General features: G+C 45.7%; 3 protein-coding genes across 4 annotated transcripts in view; 2 read left to right on the top strand and 1 right to left on the bottom strand.

The window, feature by feature from the left end:
* LOC126406324 (hyaluronan-binding protein 2-like) overlaps positions 1-2,651 on the top strand; it is a 7,281-nt gene extending 4,630 nt beyond the window's left edge. Inside the window, exons 11-13 of the mRNA XM_050070527.1 lie at positions 480-614; positions 1,852-1,997; positions 2,113-2,651. Coding sequence (XP_049926484.1) covers positions 480-614; positions 1,852-1,997; positions 2,113-2,280 — 449 coding nt within the window. The 3' untranslated portion in view covers positions 2,281-2,651. The remainder of the gene's footprint in view (positions 1-479; positions 615-1,851; positions 1,998-2,112) is intronic.
* LOC126406328 (E3 ubiquitin-protein ligase TRIM39-like) lies at positions 2,388-5,077 on the bottom strand. The gene is made up of 4 exons (XM_050070536.1): positions 4,912-5,077; positions 4,771-4,793; positions 4,546-4,679; positions 2,388-4,458 (listed from the first exon to the last, which is right to left on the bottom strand). The coding sequence occupies exons 1-4, from the start codon at positions 5,062-5,064 to the stop codon at positions 3,860-3,862; spliced, it is 909 nt and encodes a 302-aa protein (XP_049926493.1). The 5' UTR covers positions 5,065-5,077; the 3' UTR covers positions 2,388-3,859.
* A 1,884-nt stretch (positions 5,078-6,961) lies between these two features.
* On the top strand, positions 6,962-19,831 carry LOC126406321 (delta-1-pyrroline-5-carboxylate synthase-like). 2 transcript variants are annotated; one of them, XM_050070521.1, is made up of 17 exons: positions 6,962-7,116; positions 7,661-7,762; positions 7,849-7,991; positions 8,163-8,312; positions 8,437-8,541; positions 8,627-8,779; positions 14,904-14,994; positions 15,950-16,074; positions 16,178-16,322; positions 16,413-16,486; positions 16,900-16,999; positions 17,373-17,593; positions 17,706-17,843; positions 17,928-18,123; positions 18,328-18,449; positions 18,634-18,916; positions 19,063-19,831. In XM_050070521.1, the coding sequence occupies exons 2-17, from the start codon at positions 7,666-7,668 to the stop codon at positions 19,242-19,244; spliced, it is 2,325 nt and encodes a 774-aa protein (XP_049926478.1). In that variant the 5' UTR covers positions 6,962-7,116; positions 7,661-7,665; the 3' UTR covers positions 19,245-19,831. The 2 variants fall into 2 exon arrangements, with proteins under 2 accessions (XP_049926478.1, XP_049926477.1); XM_050070520.1 differs by having other exon boundaries at positions 8,627-8,785.
* Positions 19,832-19,952: the final 121 nt, after the last annotated feature.

Here is a 19,952-nt window from a genome sequence, read left to right as displayed (position 1 = left end):
TGTAGCTTTGGATTTTTTTCTTCCTCATTAATAAAACCCTTCATTTAAAAACTGCATTTTGTGTTTACTTGTGTTGTCTTTGACTAATGTTTAAATTTGTTTGATGATCTGAAACATTTAAGTGCGGAAAACATGCAAAAAAGTAAGAAATCAGGAAGGGGGCAAACACTTTTTCACACCACTGTATATATATATATATGTAACAATGATATTAGAATTTACCTGTAGAGTTATTTATCTTTTGATCCTTTTTAATTAACTAGGGATTGGATGTGAAAGAGTCAAAGAGCACCATTTGTAATTATATGAATCATGACAGTATGACAACATCGATAGTAGGCCTACTGATTGATTGATTGAAGTAACCTTTAAGAACAGAAACAAATAATGACACTGTAATGTAAAATAACCAAGGTTAAGTTCTTCATTGTTTAATTTTTGATTTTGTTGTGACTTCTATCCAAACATTTTTTCCATAGCCTTGTTGAGGCTGAGCGGCACTGATGGAGTTTGTGCCAGTGAGACCCAGTTTGTGAAGACAGCCTGTCTGCCTGATGCCGAACTGCCTGATGGGACGGAGTGTAAAATTTCTGGATGGGGTGCTACTGAAGACTGTAAGGCCACTTATGCATATTCAGCCACAAAAAAAATAAGTCATTTTTATTCAGATCTTTTGGTTTGTTTAAGAGGCACTTTAGGGTTGAATGTTGGAGGACCTTGTAAATCTTTATTTGCATAACTAAAATTAGAGGCAGCTTTTGTATTGCAGCTTTGTTGCATTTTGTTGTTACATTTGTTAAAGGTACAGTTCACCCCCAAATTAAAAATACACATTTTCCTCTCATCTGTAGTCATCTTGATTGTTTTGGTTTGAGTTGCCGAGTGTTGGAGATTTCCGCCACATAGATGTCGGCCCTCTCTCGGATACAATGAAACTAGATGGCACTCTGCTTGTGGCTCTCAAAGCATGTAGAAACTATTCTCTTTCTACACCTGCCAACCATATCACCATGTGGAAGGAAGCATGTATCTGTAGATGTGAACATTTATGGCATCCTTCTTGTCTGAGCTGTTACGTTAGCTAGCTTAATGGGGCTAAGTGAGCTAGTGGTAGATGCATGCTTCCCTCAGCGCAGTGCTATGGTTGTTTAATTTAAGTTTAATTAAGTTAAGTTAAGTTTCTTAATCCCCCTGAGGGGAAATTCAATGTTTTCACTCTTGCTTGTCAATTACACACAGGTCCGAAAGACACACACATGCACAAACAGGACCTACACATGCACAAAGTGGAGAGATGTCAGAGTGAGGGGGCTGCCCTTGGTCAGGCGCCCCGAGCGGTTGGGGGGTTCGGTGGGTTGCTCAATGGCACCTCGGCAATGCCCAGGAGGTGAACTGGCACCTCTCCAGCCACCAGTCCACGCTCCATATTTGGTCCGAACGGGGACTCGAACAGGCGACTCTCCGGTTCCCAACCCAAGTCCCTATGGACTGAGCCACTGCCGTCAGGTGTAGAAAGAAAATAGTTCCTACATGAAACTACTCACAAGAAGGTCTCTGGATAATGTTGTGTAGTCGGGTCATGATTTGTGGAAAGAGACATTGCTGTTGAGTTTTTTAAAGTTTTTTTTTTTTTTTTGACACTTTGAGCAACACAAGCTGAGTGCCATCTAGTTCCATTATATTCAAGAGCAGGGAGACATCTCCATGTCTGATTATCTCCAACACTTGGCATCTCACAACTAAACAATCTAGACTGATCAATAGCACTACAGGTAAGAGTAAAAAATATGCATTTTTGATTTGGGGTTGAACAGTCCCTTTAAAATCTCATTTTCCACCTTCTCTCTGCAGCTGCACATGGTTCCAACCATCTGCTGGAGGCCGACGTACTGCTGATCGACCAGGAAAAGTGCTCTGAACCTGATATTTATGGTAAAGCTCTGGATATTACTATGTTCTGTGCTGGCCACCTGCAGGGAGGGGTGGATTCCTGCCAGGTTAGTAGAGGAAACTTGCGCGCTACCTTTCAAAATATCTATTCAAGCTCTTAAAATAGCTGAGTGCAGCAGTGTATGCATTTGCTATCTGGTCAACTGTGTGTTCTTGTTTCAGGGTGACTCTGGAGGACCACTGACTTGTAAGGAGAACAGCACCAACGTTATATATGGTCTGGTGAGCTGGGGAGACCAATGTGGAAGGAAGAACAAGCCTGGGGTCTACACACGGGTCATCAACTATCTGGGCTGGATCAGGTCAAAGATTCAAGCAGCATCTTCATAAGCAAACTCTAATACTCAGCAACATGCCAGTGTAGCCAAGAACTTAGTGATGTATGGAGCAAGTCTTACTCATCATGATTTAGCTTTTGGATTTTGCGCAGTCGTGCCTGATAGTTTAGACTTTAGACTTTTCAGGTCTACGATATCATTTTTAAATTCCAGTGCTACTTAATACAACCCTCCTAAAAAGCTTTGGAAGAATTTTATCAAATAGTTCTGTTGTGGAGTAAAGGTGCATTGTCATTCAGTTTAATGTGTTTTTATCTGTTACATGTGACCTAGAATCCTGAGGCAATCTAAAACCTGAAACTAAAAATGAAGAGTGTGTGGAAAAGGAAAAGACAAAATAAATGTTCAATGTGACCACCCTGAGGCTTTTAAGGGAAAGTGTTGTATTCTCTTATTAATCAAGCACGGTATTTCTCCATGGTCTTGCAACAGAAATTGCATTATAATTGTAGTGGGGTGGAAGATGACTTCTAATAACAAGCATATACACATTATTCCTTGGAGACATGGAGTCACATACATCAGTATACAGTAGACAGGATATATTATGCCATACTGATAAATGCTTCTTCTTATTAACTTCAATCCTGGGCGTCTCTTTATGCTTTTCTGTGCCAAATGTCTTGTCCTCACCAGGCCCAAGGGTGGCAGAACTAATAGCTACACCCTTAATCAGGATAAGGAGAGTCACAGTGCCTGAATGTCCGTAAAGTTATTTTATTGCAGCCTGTCATCTGGGCTTTCATGAATATACCTTTTATACACAAGTACACAACATGACAGCTCACAATCAAGTAGGGTTACATTTTTTTTTTTATACTTTTTTAGCGCTGCTTATGTCTTGCAAGGTTCTGTTGATGTGCCACAAATTATACTCCAGCTCTAAAGTCTATGAAAATGTCCTGGGTGACACATGATTGGCCTTACTCGGTATTGTGTTTGCTGCAGGGCAGCAACTCTTTAAGGTCACTGACATGTGAGAACAGAGGCACGCATGCCCTCCATGGTCTGGTGAGCTGAGGGGACAGTGGGACAAAGAATGAGCCAGTAGTTTACGCACGGGTCATTTACTTCCTGAACTACATCAAGTCAAACATGAGAGCTGCTAAGCTGCTGACCGATTAGATTAGTCTTTACCATGGAACAAAAGTGTTGAGGATGCACCCGATAGGGCTTGATGAAATATTTACCGTATGTGACACTGAATAGTTAATATAGACTACAGATCATATACTAGACTGAAAAACTTTAAATATCTCTTCTTGACTATATTTCTTACTTCACAGCTTTCAGTAAAACATCAGCATTACAATAATATAATCTCAGAAAACTATAATAATACAGTACATTAAGCCTTGCCCTCTCGCCCAGTGGTGCTGGTAATGAGAACTATATGATAACATACAGTAGAGGTAGGTGAATTCCTTGATCAAAGTTTTAGTTTCACCTGGGCCAGATCCAGTCAGGTAAACCAATGATAGTCATATAAGTGTGACAACCACAGCAAAACTTGATTTCAGTGGATCAGTGAATCTTGGTGCACAACGCAGTCATTTAAGGTTGTCCTCTGTTCACTCTTTACCCTCATCTGTGTTTACATGCCAATCCCAGGGGTCCTTGATCCAAAACAAGGTAAGCGGCTGCTTGTTGAGTCCATTCACATCAATGCATGGGTTTAACATTGGGTAGAGAGGCTCTGTGCACTGCACACAGAAAGAGTGAAGCAGGGTCATAGCGTCAGCATCGTAGAATGACAGCTCCCCCTTCTGGAGATTTGCCAGTATGCCCAGCTTTCTGACTCTTGTTCCCACTGACAGCTGCTTCTCCTGGGTATCATGGCATGCAAGGTACTGTCCATCTCCATGGTAGATGCACCAGGATTTGTTGTTCACACCCAGGCTGGAGGAACTCTGATTTGGAGTATCTTTTTTATCAACTGGTCCAGTGGTCACACCTACTAGCCAGTAAGGTTTCTCCTGGACAATGACTTCCCAGTAGTGCTGGCCTGTAGTAAAACTCTCCTGAGCCAGGACACTGTACTGGGAGTCATATGGCTGAGGGCTCAGAGCTTCACTCACAGGCTGCCTTCTCCAGTACACTTGTTTCTTGTCCTGGGATATTTCCAGTTTTGGATGGGCTGACTTCGAGTCCAGAGCAGGAGAACTTAGATCTGCAAATAAAAATCTACATTCAGTACACAATTACAGAGAAAGTGGGGGTTGATTTTAGATAGCAAAATGTAGGATTCTTTACTAACATGACCACATTCGTGGAAAGTGTTGGGACAGAGCTACTGAGAGGTCGTCCACCAGCCTCTCTACTGTTCTCAGCTTCTCAAGGTCACACAGATCTTTGTCTATTTCCTGGATCGGTGCTACATCCAAAGGGTCACTTCAATAAAAACTGAAAACCATTAGAAAGCAAAAATCATACCAAAAGACGGCAATTAGGACAGAAACAAATACAGTGACAATGTACTCACCAAAGATTCTGTGCTGTGATTTGCTGTTGAAAATAAACAGGTCATGTACTAATGTAATTTCTGCAACTGCAGAAAACATTTTAGCTGCAAAGACTTGCACATGATCACAGTATCACACTGTCATAGTGTAAGGTATCATACCTGTAGGAATCGCAGCTCATTGCTTTCTTGCAGGAGTGATTTGCTGGAGGCTCTGAGGCTGTCTATCTCTTTGATCTGGGCCTCCATGATGGCTCGCTGGGCCTCCAGCCACTCTGTCATGTATGTCTCCTCTGCGTCTATGACCTGCATCATCAGACGCTCATCACCATCCAGCACAACACGGATCCTGCTGTACTTGTCTGAGATTCTCTCTCGGAAATCTGCAGCAGACTTCTAGAGGGAAAAAATTACAAGAGGTGATTCTGAGAGTAAAAAAAATGAGCATTTAAAAGATGCATTTCACGTTGACTGTACCACTGTTTGTGTATACAGTGACTCCAAGTCCCTGATTGCATGTTCTGCTTCACTTCTCCTCTTCAGCAGCTGGTTCACGGTGGTCTCTAACATACTCTAAAGACAGAAATACAACAGGCCTATATAACATAAATACCCTGACGGAGATATAAATATATGATCATGACATTTACAGGAAATAAAACTAGCCAATGACAAAACACTACTTATATTCACCTTGAAGTCTGCGCAGGCTTCATGGAGTTGAGATGCTTTGTGGTTCTTGTGCGTGCCAACCAGGACACACAGACAGCACACAGGGACCCTTTCCTCCATACAGAAGAGTTTGAGCTCATCACGGTGCTCCCTGCACTTCAGAGACAGCGGATCCCCCGTCACCTCCACAACTGTGTGCTCCCTCAGAGCAGACCTTTGCTGGTGCAGCAGGGCGTGAGCCTGGCACAGTGAGGCATCACAGGTCAGACAGGTCCTTACGGCCACCGATGGCGTTTCTATGCAGTGGTCACAGTGGATAGTTGGAGATGATTCGGTTGCCCTGCTTGGTGTCGTTGTCTGCAGCTCTGCTGTAGACGGCCTATTGGTGGTGAAGTCCTTTACCTTTTTCTGAAGGCTGGTGTTTATGTCCAGAGTGAGGTCAGATGGGAGGAATATCTGACACTCTGGACAGAAGAAAGGAACCCCATCAGACCCATCTGTTTCCCACACAGTCTGGATACAAGTGAGACAGAAGTCATGTCCACATGGCAGTGTCACAGGATCTGTGAAGAGGTCCTGGCAGACAGGACACTTTAAAGTTTCCTCAACAGTCCCCATAGCTCTGCGTGCATCTGTTATGGCAGCTCAGTGTGCACTGTGCTCCCGGCCTTCCTGCTCATGAATGTTTCACTGGCCTCTCTTGGCACGCTGCACACGCCACTCATGTGCCTCAGTGTCAGATTACTAAAGATGAGATGAAATCTTCCACCAGCTGATTCAAGCCATTGACTCTCAGGAAACCACACACAATTAAATGGCACATTTCCAAAAAAACAAAAACAAAACGGACTAAGTGACTTAAATGTCCAATTATTTGTTGTATATGCAGTAACATTTAAATTCAAACAAAACTAATTAATTTGAATGTGAAAATCAGTTTTTGACTTTGTGCTCAATAACCTGACAAAAACCTTTCTAATATGAATTAAAGGTCCATTTGCTAGCTTTTATCAGGAGCTTTCAACCACATCTTAAGGTCTTCATCACTAAACTGAATTTGGTGGATGTTAAGTGAACCTTGAGTTGAGATTATTTTGTACAAAATGTGCCTACAGTAATATTCAGTCATACTTAAAACAGTTGTATAGTTATACAGATCAACACCGCTTTATAACTTAAAAAAAACGAAACGAAATTGAATTTTATTAAATTAATTCGACTAATTTAATTTTTAGAGGTGTGTATTTTGAGTGCATTTGTGTTTAAGATATAACTGAATCAATATTTTTACTATAGCACTTATCTCACGCAAAACAACAATTCATAATTTGTCTTTCTTAAATTAAAGAAAGGCTGCAACTTTTAAAAAACAAAGTCACTGGTGTGTTTCTACCCTCCTTCCCTATGCTTGTACTTCCCATTGCTACGTAAGCGTCTACCCATCAAAAGTTCTATTTCTGCGTACGTAACATAGGTACGTAAGGATAGATTTGCGTAAATCTCTTTCATACTACGTACACATTTCTGGATACCCTGCGTACACGTCGTTCGTGCATAGCTCAATTACGGCACTTCCCAACCAACGTGGGCTGTGGATGTGGCAGCTCACCACCGCCAGCCCGGCTTACTACGTGTCTTCTGCAGTGCACACACAAGTGTTTTTGTGTTTGGTTTTCTAGACGTTCAAATTATCAGGTAACGAGTCATTTTATATAACATTTACTCGGTCTGTTTTGTCAGAGATATCCGCTAAGCAATCAGAGTGTTAGCTCATAATAGCTAATGCTAGCTAACGTTAGCTAGCCCCAGGTTTGACAGGAGTGACACTAGTGTCTTAGCTACAGTATGTTAGCCTTATTAACTAACTTGCAGACCTCTGTGGCTTCACATATGCTAGAGGTTATTTGTATGAACCGCAATTAGCCCTGGATTTTTTTTTTTACTGTTGGCTAATATGTCTAAGGTAACAAACCCAAACATCATCGTCAGTGGGTCAGTATGTCAGAGTCAAGTACCAACTTGCTGATGACTCCATGACACATGATGCAAAGCTCTCCAGTGAGTCTAAAATGATGTACAAATGACAAGTGTTCATTGATTTTCTTAGATTTTATATTCTATTATCTTGTAAGTACGGTGTATATAGACATCTGCACAGCCTGTGTATCATATCCAAAAGCTGCTTTTTTCATATGAGGTACTGTTAGAGTAACCTGACATTGGTTTGTGTGTTTTATAGGTGCCATGTTTGCCAGACTGGCCTTGTGCTCTCGCCTGCCATCCAGAATCCGGCAGTCAAATGTCCATCCAGTCTCCATCAGAGCCTATTCTAAGGCCAACTGTAAATAACTCTTGATCTGTACGCTTTAATGTGCTCTTTGGTGTGTGCTGATGTGTAATAAAACGTGACTTTGTTATTCTCTGCAGTCCCACGTCACCATGGGAAGTCTTTTGCCCACCGGAGTGAGTTAAAGCAGGCCAAACGCATTGTTGTGAAACTGGGGAGTGCTGTGGTGACACGCGATGAGTGTGGTCTGGCATTGGGACGGCTGGCCTCAATAGTAGAGCAGGTAAGGTCATATTAATATTGCTGATACAGACAAAAGAGTAACCCTGTGATCATAGCTGTGTGAACTTCATATTATGTGGGCTCAAGAAGATTTAAAATCGAACTGAACTTAGGAGTGATCTTTGCGTTGAAAGAAGAACTTCAATGTTATAGCCTTTGTGTTTCCTGTCAGGTGGCCATGCTGCAGAATCAAGGCAGGGAGATGATGATCGTCACCAGTGGTGCTGTGGCGTTTGGGAAGCAAAGATTGAGACATGAAATCCTCTTGTCTCAGAGCGTCAGACAAGCCCTTCATTCTGGACAGAACCAACTCAAAGAAATGGTAAATAATAATTTTGAGCACTGTGAGGTTTATCTCACTCATTGAGGAATGCTTAAATGCTTATTAGAGATACATTTTAATTTGTTCGCAGTCTTTTTAACTTAAATGAAATATCTGTTTTCAGTCAGTTCCAGTTTTGGAAGCAAGAGCATGTGCAGCTGCTGGGCAGAGCGGTCTGATGGCGTTGTATGAAGCTATGTTCACCCAGTACAGCACCTGCACTGCACAAGTATGTACTCCACCTTTCTCACACAGTAAAATGCTGACAGAGTTTTAAGTCACTTAATTTTCTACGTTGTTTTCCACCTCTGTAGATTCTGGTCACCAACCTGGACTTTCATGATGAGCAGAAGCGTCGCAACCTGAACAGCACGCTCCATGAACTGCTGCGGATGAACATAGTCCCCATCATCAACACCAACGATGCTGTTGTTCCGCCCCCTGTTCCCAACAGTGACCTACAGGGGGTAAATGTGGGTATTGTGTGATGGGCATGCTGGGAATGCTGAATGTGGTCCTGCATTGTGATGGTGGATTGCTTAAATCATGCAGAAATGAGAGACGTATGTTTCATTTCACTTACATTTCCACCCTCTCTAACATATATGTTTTTGGAAACGCTGTTTTTTTTATTTCAAAGGCTGCTTTAAATGTTCTCTGCTAAGTGTGGTGGTGTTGCTCTCTGCCATTTAATTGTGCACACTGACTTGCTTGTGTTACCTTCTTTTGGAAAAAGACGAACAAGTGTTCCCTTTCAGTCGATTCACTCGGTACAACACATATAGTATGGGATATCACGCCCCCGCGTGGCCTGACTGAAGAAACCTCTATTCACGCCTTTAAGGTAGATGATCTGTGGTGACGCAGGTGAGGCCCCGCCCGCACATATATACCTGCGTCGCCACAGTCATTCTTCAGTTCTTACGCTCTTCACCTCGCTAAGAACACCTCTACCGAGTGGGTTAGCTAGCTGCTGCTAGTTAGCTCTGTTCTATAGGCTACTGCCGACGCGAGATTAGCTTAACAGCCCCTGTTGGTGTTAGCCATCGGCTACCCGCGGAGCGCTAATTTCGTGTGTATTTCCGAGTACTATTCATTGAAGGGTTTCGTGTCTCGGTATGAGCACCAAGCCTAAACAGGCGAAGAAGAAGTCTTCTGTTCGCCCCTGTCCTCAGGGGTGCGGCTTCTCTTTGCACGACAAGGACCAGCACGAAGCGTGTCCCGTCTGTCTGGGAGTCCTCCATGCTAGGAGGGCGTTGATTGAGCCCGGGTCTTGTGCGTCTTGTCGCCAGCTCCGGAGCTCAACCCTGGAGAGGCGGGTCACGTTTGTGGAGAAAGTGCTGGGGAAGACAACCGTTTCACGGCAGGACCCCCTCCTCTCCGAGTCGAGGGACCCAGCTTCGTCTGAGTCCGACGGCGAGGAGTTTTTGGCCGAAGTCCCTGCTGGTGACTGGGCGGACCAAATGGAGTATGTTGACGGGTTAGCCGAGTGTGAAACGGACCCCTCCGAGGCCGCTCGCCAGCCGCCGCTTCAGCTAGCCGCTTGCCATGATGACGATGACGTGCTGGACATCGGTTTGGACGTGCACGGCTTGTCGGAGGATGAACAGGAGGCTTTATCGTCGGGCCAGTACGCCGCCGCTGCTGCGTCGGTTGACCAGGACGATACATCCTTCCTCTCGCTGTACCGCCGAGAAGCCGAGAAGCTGGAGGTGGAGTGGCCCTCTCCCCCACCGGCTCAGAAACCGTCGCGGTTTGCGGGATTTTTCCTTCCGCCGGAGCCGACGACTGTTAAAAATAGTCTGCCCTTGTTCCCTGATTTTGTCGCGGAGCTAACCTCGACGTGGAACAAGCCGCTGTCTACCCGCGTCACGGTGCCCGGCTATGGACAGTATTTGGACCTGGATGGAGCCGAAAAAGCGGGTCTGGTCAACCCTCCGCCTATGGAGCCGTCCCTGGCAGCCTATCTGGCCCCGGCCCAAAACCACGGTGTCGGCGGCCCCACTACGCTCCCATCCAAGCACTGCAGGTTCTCCGCGTCGCAGCTGGAGAAGATTTACCGGGCACAGGCAGGCACGGCCCGTGCGCTGAGCTCGGTCACTATGCTCCAGACATATCAAGCCATATGTCTGGCGGAGCTTGGGTCACTCATGCCTTCCGACAGTCCACTGGCCCCTCTTCTCAACGAGGTTAGAGTCGCTACGGATTACATCCTCCGCGTGTCCCGCTGTGCAGCGCTCTCCCTGGGCAGAGGGATGGCTTCTACAGTGGTTGCGCAGAGGCACCTGTGGCTGACTCTTTCCGACGTTCCGGAGAGGGACAGGGCTGTTTATTTGGATGAGCCAGTGTCTGCTGAAGGCCTGTTTGGACAGTCGCTCGACGCTATTCAGACAAAATTTGAGCTGAGAAAGAAGCAGACAGAAGCCCTGCGCAGCATCATCCCCAGACGTGATGCGAAACAGCAGCGGCCTGCCAAGCCGACACCGCCGCCTCCCCCCAAGAGGGCAGCGCCGCCTGCGAGTCTGGGCTCCCAGCCGGTGAAGCAGCAAGCGCCGGGCCAAACCCCACGCCAGTCGGCTTGGAGCAAGGGTCCGCCACCAGGCCTCCAGAAGGGTTCAGCGCCTAGGAGGAAGAAGCCGCACTCATCCTAGCTCCGGGAGTGGGCCGAGAGGGGCTCCAGCAGCAGGGAGACACTGCTGCCCCTCATCTGTTGCCGCCAAAGAGGCCGCGTTCATGTTTAGTTCTGGGCGAGAAGCATTGCACTCCCCTGACACAGTCTCCCAAGCACAACCCCCCCACACACACAAGTGCCCCAGTGTTGGTGCCTTCTGTTCACTGTGTGAATGTTGTAAATGTGCATTTATTGAACTCAATAAAGGTTCCGTTTTGTACCCAAAACAATACCAAACAAATAAACCAGGTCAAACTGGTGGTGCCGTTCCCCTCTGGCACGCCAGGGGGCGACAGCCCATTCCCTACAGTGCTGCAGGTCAGTCGGCTAGCTGTCCATCTCCCTCAATGGCGCGCATGCGCAGTCTCACCGTGGGTAGAGAGGACTGTTGCCATGGGTTACCGGTTACAGTTCAGGGCCCGGCCACCCCGTTTCCACTCTATAACAAACACAGTTGTAGGGGACGAGGCAGCTGCAGTACTGAGGGAAGAAATAAACAACTTGTTGAACAAGAGAGCGATACGAGTTGTTCCCGCTTCGGAGACGAACAAAGGTTGGTACAGCCGCTATTTCGTTGTTCCGAAGAAAGGGGGGGGGCTTCGTCCTATTTTAGACCTGCGAGTGTTAAACAAGTATCTACGAACTTACAGGTTCAAAATGCTAACACTCAGACAGCTACTGAGCGCGATCGGACCGGGAGATTGGTTTACAACTATCGATCTTACAGACGCTTACTTTCACGTAGCGATACACCCGGACCACAGGCAGTTTCTAAGGTTTGCATTCGAGGGCACGGCCTACGAATACCTGGTGCTGCCGTTCGGCTTGTCACTCGCCCCCCGCACCTTCACAAAATGTGTCGAGGCGGCGTTAGCTCCGCTCCGGGAGAAAGGCGTTCGCATATTAGCCTATCTAGACGACTGGGCTTTGATCGCGAGCTCCAGAGAGAGGGCAGCGGCGCACCTGTCGCTGACTCTGTCGCACGTCCAAGCGCTGGGCTTCTTGGTGAATTTACGGAAAAGTTCACTTATCCCGAGTCAGCAGTTTTCTTTTCTCGGGCTGGAAATATGTTCGGTTTCAAACCGAGCGCGTCTGTCAGAGCACAGGGTGGCTGCGTTTCACCGCTGCCTCGCTCAGTTTCAGTTGGGACGCAAACTACGTTTTCGGACGATCTTACAGCTGTTAGGCATGATGGCATCTATGATCGCTGTAGTGCCACTCGGGCTGTTAAAGATGCGGGCGTTGCAACGCTGGACTCAATCTCATCGGCTGTGCGCGCCGCGTCACCTCCAGAGGAGGCTGACGATATCTCCTTCTTGCATGTCGGCGCTCCTCCCGTGGAGGGAACCCGGTTTACTACAACAGGGCTCCCCTATAGGGAGGGTGTCTTTTCGCAAGGTGGTGTCCACAGATGCCTCCCTGAGGGGGTGGGGGGCTCTGTGCGAAGGTGCAGCAGTGAGAGGGGTGTGGACGTCGGTACAATGCAGGCTCCACATCAACCACCTGGAGCTGTTAGCAACTTTCTTAGCTCTAAGGCATTTTCGTCCGGTTCTGACAGGCCATCATGTTCTGATCAGGACAGACAATACAACGGTGGTTTCCTACATAAACAGGCAGGGAGGGACCCGCTCACTTCCCCTGTTGAAACTGGCTCGCTCTCTGTTGCTATGGTGCAGTGCTCATTTTCTGTCTCTCAGAGCCACCCATGTCCCGGGCCACCTGAACCTGGGGCCGGACCTCCTCTCCAGGGGAGGTCCTCTTGTGAGGGAGTGGAGGTTGCACCCATTGGTGGTGACTCAAATATGGGACCGGTTTGGCAGGGCGGAAGTGGACCTTTTTGCCTCCAGAGCAAATACCCACTGCCCCCTGTTCTTTTCCATGACGGACCACAACGCTCCCCTAGGGATGGACGCGTTAGCGCACACATGGCCCGACACGCTTCTGTATGCGTTTCCCCCAGTGGAGATGATTTTGTCAGTTCTGGAGAGGGTGCGCCGACAGGGTCTCTCTCTGATCCTGGTGGCCCCTCACTGGCCAGCGAAGTCGTGGTATGCCGAGATAATAAGTCTGCTGGCAGCGAGGCCCTGGCAGCTTCCCCTCCGCAGGGACCTCCTCTCCCAGGCGGGAGGGGAGGTGGTTCACCCGCGCCCAGAGCTGTGGCGGTTGCATGCCTACCTGTTGAAAGGTCCAATCTAATAGCTAAGGGTCTGCCCCCAAGTGTGGTGGCAACGATCCAGAGTGCGAGGGCGTCGTCAACTAGGGGTTTGTATGCTTACAAATGGCGGGCGTTCGAGCAGTGGTGTCAAGACCGAAATGTACTCCCATTTCAGTGCTCTATTGTGGATGTTTTGACATTCCTCCAGGAACTGCTGGATAAGGGTCTCTCTTTCTCCACAATTAAGGTTTATTTGGCCGCTATATCTGCATGCCATGTTGGTTTTGATGGAGTGACACCAGGCGCTCATCCTCTTGCCATGCGTTTCCTAAAGGGAGTCCGCAGGCTGAGGCCTGTGATTAAACCCAGCGTTCCCTCATGGGATTTAGCTTTGGTGCTTGAGGCGCTTTGTGGACCCCCATTTGAGCCTATTGAGTCTGCAGATATGAAGTTTCTTTCATATAAGACAGCACTACTTCTCGCTTTGGCTTCTGCAAAGCGGGTGGGCGACCTTCATGCGTTATCTGTACATCCCTCGTGTACTCAGTTCACTTCGGATGGCTCTAAGGTTACATTGCGCCCAAATGCAGCATATTTGCCTAAGATTATCCCTACAGCCTATAGCTCTATGTCGTTTGAGCTTTTGAGCTTCTGTTCCCCTCCGTTTGCTTCCGAGGAGCAGAGGAGGTTACATTTCTTGTGCCCTGTGCGTGCGCTACGTACTTACATAGACCGCACACAGAGTGTGCGTTTATGTGACCAATTGTTTGTCTGTTTTGCTAATCCGGCTAAGGGTAAAGCTCTGTCTAAGCAGCGGCTTTCTCACTGGATTGTGGAGGCTATCTCCCTAGCATACAACAGCAGGGGTCTTCCATTGCCTCACGGTGTGAGGGCACATTCGACCAGGGGCATGGCAGCATCATGGGCTTTATTTAAAGGGGTATCTGTGAGTGATATCTGTGCTGCAGCCAGTTGGTCATCACCGCACACTTTTGTCCGGTTTTATCGTTTGGATGTGACAGCCCCTTCGGTGGCTCACTCTGTCCTTTCTGCTGGGTCCACGATGCACTGAAGTGCTGGAGGTGGACTCCGGTTCGGTGGCTGCTCTGCGGGGCGTGTATACATGTCCCATACTATATGTGTTGTACCGAGTGAATCGACTGAAAGGGAACGAAATGTTATGACTATAACTTCTGTTCCCTGAAGGAGAGGAACGAGGTACAACACTAGGTTGCCCCGCTGCGCAGCTGGGCTCGGTGAAGAGCGGCTATCGAACTGAAGAATGACTGTGGCGACGCAGGTATATATGTGCGGGCGGGGCCTCACCTGCGTCACCACAGATCATCTGCCTTAAAGGCGTGAATAGAGGTTTCTTCAGTCAGGCCACGCGGGGGCGTGATATCCCATACTATATNGCTATCGAACTGAAGAATGACTGTGGCGACGCAGGTATATATGTGCGGGCGGGGCCTCACCTGCGTCACCACAGATCATCTGCCTTAAAGGCGTGAATAGAGGTTTCTTCAGTCAGGCCACGCGGGGGCGTGATATCCCATACTATATGTGTTGTACCTCGTTCCTCTCCTTCAGGGAACAGAAGTTATAGTCATAACATTTCGTTATTTGTTTTGCAGCTGAATGGGGCCGGGAGGCTTTTGTTGCATGGTAGAAACTGATAAGCTGTTATTCTACTGTGTGATGTAAGATACGGTTGATATTGTGAGATTTTGCCTTTGGCTTAATGAAATTTCTGTTTGTTTTTCAGGTAATAAGCATCAAAGATAATGACAGCTTGGCTGCACGGCTGGCTGTTGAAATGAAAGCAGACCTGCTTATTGCCCTGTCTGATGTTGAAGGTACAGCAGTCACCAATAATTTGATGATTGATTATGATTTACTTGCATGCGTGTTTCAATCCTGTATCTCATTATGTGCTATTAGATGTCTCCAAAGGGCTGCAACTAATTGTTTATCATCAGTTTATGATTGAATTTACTTGTCAACAATGATCTCAGTTATCCATCATAATTTACCGCAAACCGAAAGTGATCTCTGCAAATAGTTTATTATGTAATAGCAAAAAGAAGATATTAGGTTTTCAATGGTATGAAGCAGAAAAAGATGCCAGTTTGTTTATTTACAGTTTTCTGGTTATTATACATTGTAAAAATTACTAAAAGGGCCACTCCACCAATTTCATACATGAAGCTCAGCTTACAGTATGTAGTCATAAGGAGCATTCCTCAGCCTCTGAAAACAGTAGTGTGATGTCTTCTGTGGCTCTGAAGGGACCTTCCCAGAGTTTAAATAAAAGAATAATAGTAATGATGTCATCAATGGTCCTTGGCTTGCCCTTTGATATCTTAAATTGTTAACTGAAAAACCTGTGTTATAAACTGAAGGTGTGGGGTTTCAAAGAAGAGGGCATTTGGGAGGTAGAGAGGGGCTAATGCAAGATGCTGCAGAGTTACTGCACATCATGGAAGTGTAGGATACAATGTTTGTGAGCTTTTCCCATACTAGAGAGTAAAAGTCAGGATTGCATCAGCCCGTCCAGTTGTGAGTCCCCTAACTTTATGGAAGTGTAACTCTAAATCACTGGAGTACTTTTAACTACGAACCAGGAATTAAAATAATCATAAATTAACTTATCATGTTGCAACAACATGCAGTCACTGCGTCGCTTTTATTTATTAACATCTTATTTCAGTGAGTCATCTGTTAATGGAAACTGTGTTTACAGCCTGTCAAAATCAATGTGCTTTGATTCTGTGAAGGATTAAAAAGAAAGAAAAAAAATCTATTCCACAGGCTTATACGACAGTCCCCCAGGAACTGATGATGCCAAGCTCATTGATATATTCTATCCTGGAGACCAGCAGTCAATCACGTACGGCACTAAGTCCAGAGTCGGCATTGGCGGCATGGAAGCCAAGGTCAGCATGACAGTCGATATTTTATCTGAAAGTGTAAACAAGACTGTGTTGTGGCTGTATGATGAAAAAGTTGCATTATACTCAATCATGCTCTATGACTCAGGTGAAAGCAGCCCTCTGGGCACTACAGGGTGGGACGTCTGTTGTCATCGCCAATGGCACACATCCTAAAGTTACAGGCCATGTCATCACAGATATTGTGGAAGGGAAGAAAGTTGGCACCTTCTTCTCTGAAGTGAAACCTGCAGGTACTGAGTTAAACCGCCCGGACAGAATATTTTACCCACTTGTTGTGTTTGTGTTTTTGTATTTGATGTGTGTATTACTGACATCACCAGGTCCGACTGTGGAGCAGCAGACAGAGATGGCCCGGCACGCAGGCAGGGCTCTGGCCTCCCTGGACCCTGAACAGGTAAGTTTCTTGCTCTCTCAGTGTGGTCTGGTTTTAAATTTAAATTAGCTCTCTGATTTAGATTAGATTTTCTCATGGGGTCCAATTTTTTGGGGGTTGATTGTGGTAGAAACAAACAGTATATCTCATCACTGACACAGTAGAATGGCATTTGTTGCTATGTATTTAGCACTAATATATATAGAGATTTCGAAATGAATTTAAACGACAAGATTACAATAGAGAGAGGATCTCTTGGTTAGCACTCAGCAAACATAATAAATCAAACACCTATCAACACAAAAATAGTGAATCATTTTCACAACAGGATGCAGGGGCCAAACTCATTAAGTTTTACATTGCACTGGCAGCAGCTTTAATTACTCTTGATTATGGTTTTGTTAATTATTTTGTGGTCTGTGTGTGTTTTCCAGAGAGGGGAGATCATCTGCTCTCTTGCTGAGCTGCTCACAGAGAAGAAAGATGAGATTCTCAGTGCCAACAAGAAAGACATGGAGTTAGCAATAACATCAGGTACAGAGGCACAGAGGAGACACACTCATCACCTTTAATCCACAGCTGCATGTGATCATCTGATTCAAATGCAATGGATCACTCATCTGCAGCACTTCCACATAGGGAAATTGGTGTATGAAGACGGCTTGTCAGTACTGATTGACATTTATGTTAGCTTTGGTATGCATCAGCCATGTTGTCAATAAGTAATGTATAAGTTTGACAGGTGTCATTGCATGCCCTGTTTTGTAGGGCAACATAGCGCAGTGAGTTGGGAGACTGCTCTTTAAGTGGATGAGCAAAGTTACCACTCCTGCTGTATAATGCCTCAGTTAATTATTTATTATTGCATTATCAGTGTATTTATTCATTTTATTCCAATTCCTCACAGGTCGTCTCTCCCAGCCTCTGATTGACCGCCTGAGTCTGTCAACATCTAAGCTAAACAGCCTTGCTATTGGCCTCCGTCAGCTCGCTGTGTCCTCCAGGGATAGCGTGGGTCGTGTGCTGAGGAGGACCAGGGTGGCCAACAACCTAGAGCTGGAACAGATCACTGTACCCATCGGTGTCTTGCTGGTCATCTTCGAGTCACGTCCTGATTGTCTCCCACAGGTTGCTCAGCCTTTAGAATTAATCACCATTAGCTGCTCATCTAGCAGACTTTGTACATCTTCATCATTGAAAGTTGATCTCAAATGTTCATGTATTTAATGTTGTTTTTCAGGTGTCAGCTTTGGCTATTGCCAGTGGGAATGCTTTGCTACTGAAGGGCGGTAAAGAAGCTTCCAACACCAATAGAATTCTGCACCAGCTCACTCAGGAAGCACTTTCCATTCATGGAGTGACGGATGCCATTCAGCTGGTAAAACTAAAAAGATTCATTAATGAAAACCCAGTGTGCAGAGTGTTAGTTCTGTGACATAATGAAATTTGTTTGGATGTGTAGGTGAGCACACGTGAAGAAGTGGAGGATCTGTGCAGGCTTGACAAGATGATCGACCTGATCATTCCAAGGGGCTCGTCCCAGCTTGTACGGGACATCCAAAGGGCAGCTAAGGGGATTCCTGTACTGGGCCACAGCGAGGGTGTCTGTCACGTCTACATAGACAGCGACGCCAGCATAGACAAAGCTATTGATGTTGGTATGTGGTTCTTGTGTGTAGCTGTTGTTTGGTGATGTTTCCACTTCGGCTATGGTTTTGTCACAGTGTTTTTCAAGTTGAAAAACTGGAGAAAAAAATCTTGTTACCATATTTTACATGTTGCCCAATAGTTTTTGGTTATTACCTTGTTGGAGTAGCACAGAACTCCTGAAGTAATATGAATGTTCTAATGTTTCATTCCAGTCAGAGACTCCAAATGTGACTACCCTGCAGCCTGCAATGCCATGGAGACCCTTCTTATTCACAGAGATTTGCTGCGAACCCCCATATTTGACCAGATCATTGATATGCTGAGAACAGAACATGTAAGAAACATGCACCAACACTCCATAATTAATATTACACACAGCATTAAAATATATAGCTATGTGTTTTTTACATGTTGATGAAGGTTTGGCATTTAATTCAGTTCAGTGAACCACACTTGTTTTTATTTTTGACTGATTATTTCATAGTTGTGTTGATAAATTGGCCATTACTTTCTCCCAGGTGAAGATCCATGCAGGCCCCCGGTTTGCATCCTACCTAACATTCAGCCCATCTGAGGTGAAGTCTCTGAGGACAGAGTATGGGGACCTGGAGTGCTGCATTGAGGTGGTAGACAGCATGCAGGACGCTGTGGACCACATCCACAAATACGGCAGCTCCCACACTGATGTCATTATTACAGAAAACGAGGAGACAGCTGAACAGTTTTTGCAGCAGGTAGACAGCGCCTGTGTGTTCTGGAACTCCAGCTCTCGCTTTGCCGATGGCTACCGCTTCGGCCTAGGTGTGTACACTATCACGCATGGTTTTACTTCTGAGTGCCATCTAAGTAAAACTATGAGAATATACATTTTTTTTGTAATTAGATCTAACCTATTGCTGTCTTGAAAATGAGGCAGAAGAGTTGATTTTACGGTACTTATTTTTCAGGAGCTGAGGTTGGCATCAGTACAGCAAGGATACATGCCAGAGGTCCAGTGGGTCTAGAGGGGCTTCTGACCACCAAATGGGTACTGCGAGGGGAAGGGCACACTGTGGCTGACTTCTCGGAGCAAGGCAGTATGAAATACCTTCATGAAAACATCCCTATCCCGCAGGGGGGCTTTAGTTAGGTGTCTAACCAATCATCAACAGGAGTCAAGATAACTGATGTCTACCCAGAGTTTATTTCAAGGTTTGTGTCTGCCAGTAGCGCTTCAACTTTATAGCTGCTGCTTCATCACCTCTGCAAATCCACTATGTTGGTGAGAAAACTTGCATGCAGGACAGAGGCCACTTTAACTGGACAAAGAAGTTCCTGGTTTCGTGAACATGTGCATAAACCTGTGGATCAGTTGTTTACATAAATACCAATCTCCTGAGACAATGACTAATTTTTACATGACTGGTGGGAGGGAAATGTATCCCAGTAAAAAGAAAATAAAAAACAATTCCATTATGTATATGTGACAGAGTGACAGGTGAAACATATGGTATACACAGACAAAGCTCTTTCCTCTGTAAGGTCATTTTCATAGTGACAGAATGAAATCATTGGCCCACCTGTGATTTTCTAACTTATTTTTCTACATACAAACTGTCCCTTGGCCTTTTTGTAATTTACTGTAAGTGTTGTTTGTGCAGGATCTTGGCTCAGATTTATTTTGCTGTCCTCTCTCTTTGCACAGATGATTTAATAAATATGCTGTACAGTTCTCTACTCATGAATCTGTGCTTTTTCTATCACAACCTTCATACAAATACAAACGCAAGTAGTGTATATAGGTGTCAGACGATGTTCTAATCTTAAATACTTGCTACCCTTTCACTGACTTGCAAGG

Source organism: Epinephelus moara, chromosome 19 (genome assembly GCF_006386435.1).
Source record: "Epinephelus moara isolate mb chromosome 19, YSFRI_EMoa_1.0, whole genome shotgun sequence".
NCBI classification, from domain to species: domain Eukaryota; kingdom Metazoa; phylum Chordata; class Actinopteri; order Perciformes; family Serranidae; genus Epinephelus; species Epinephelus moara.
The sequence above is the reverse complement of the archived record's forward strand: the minus strand, read 5'-3'. Positions and strand labels throughout refer to the sequence as shown.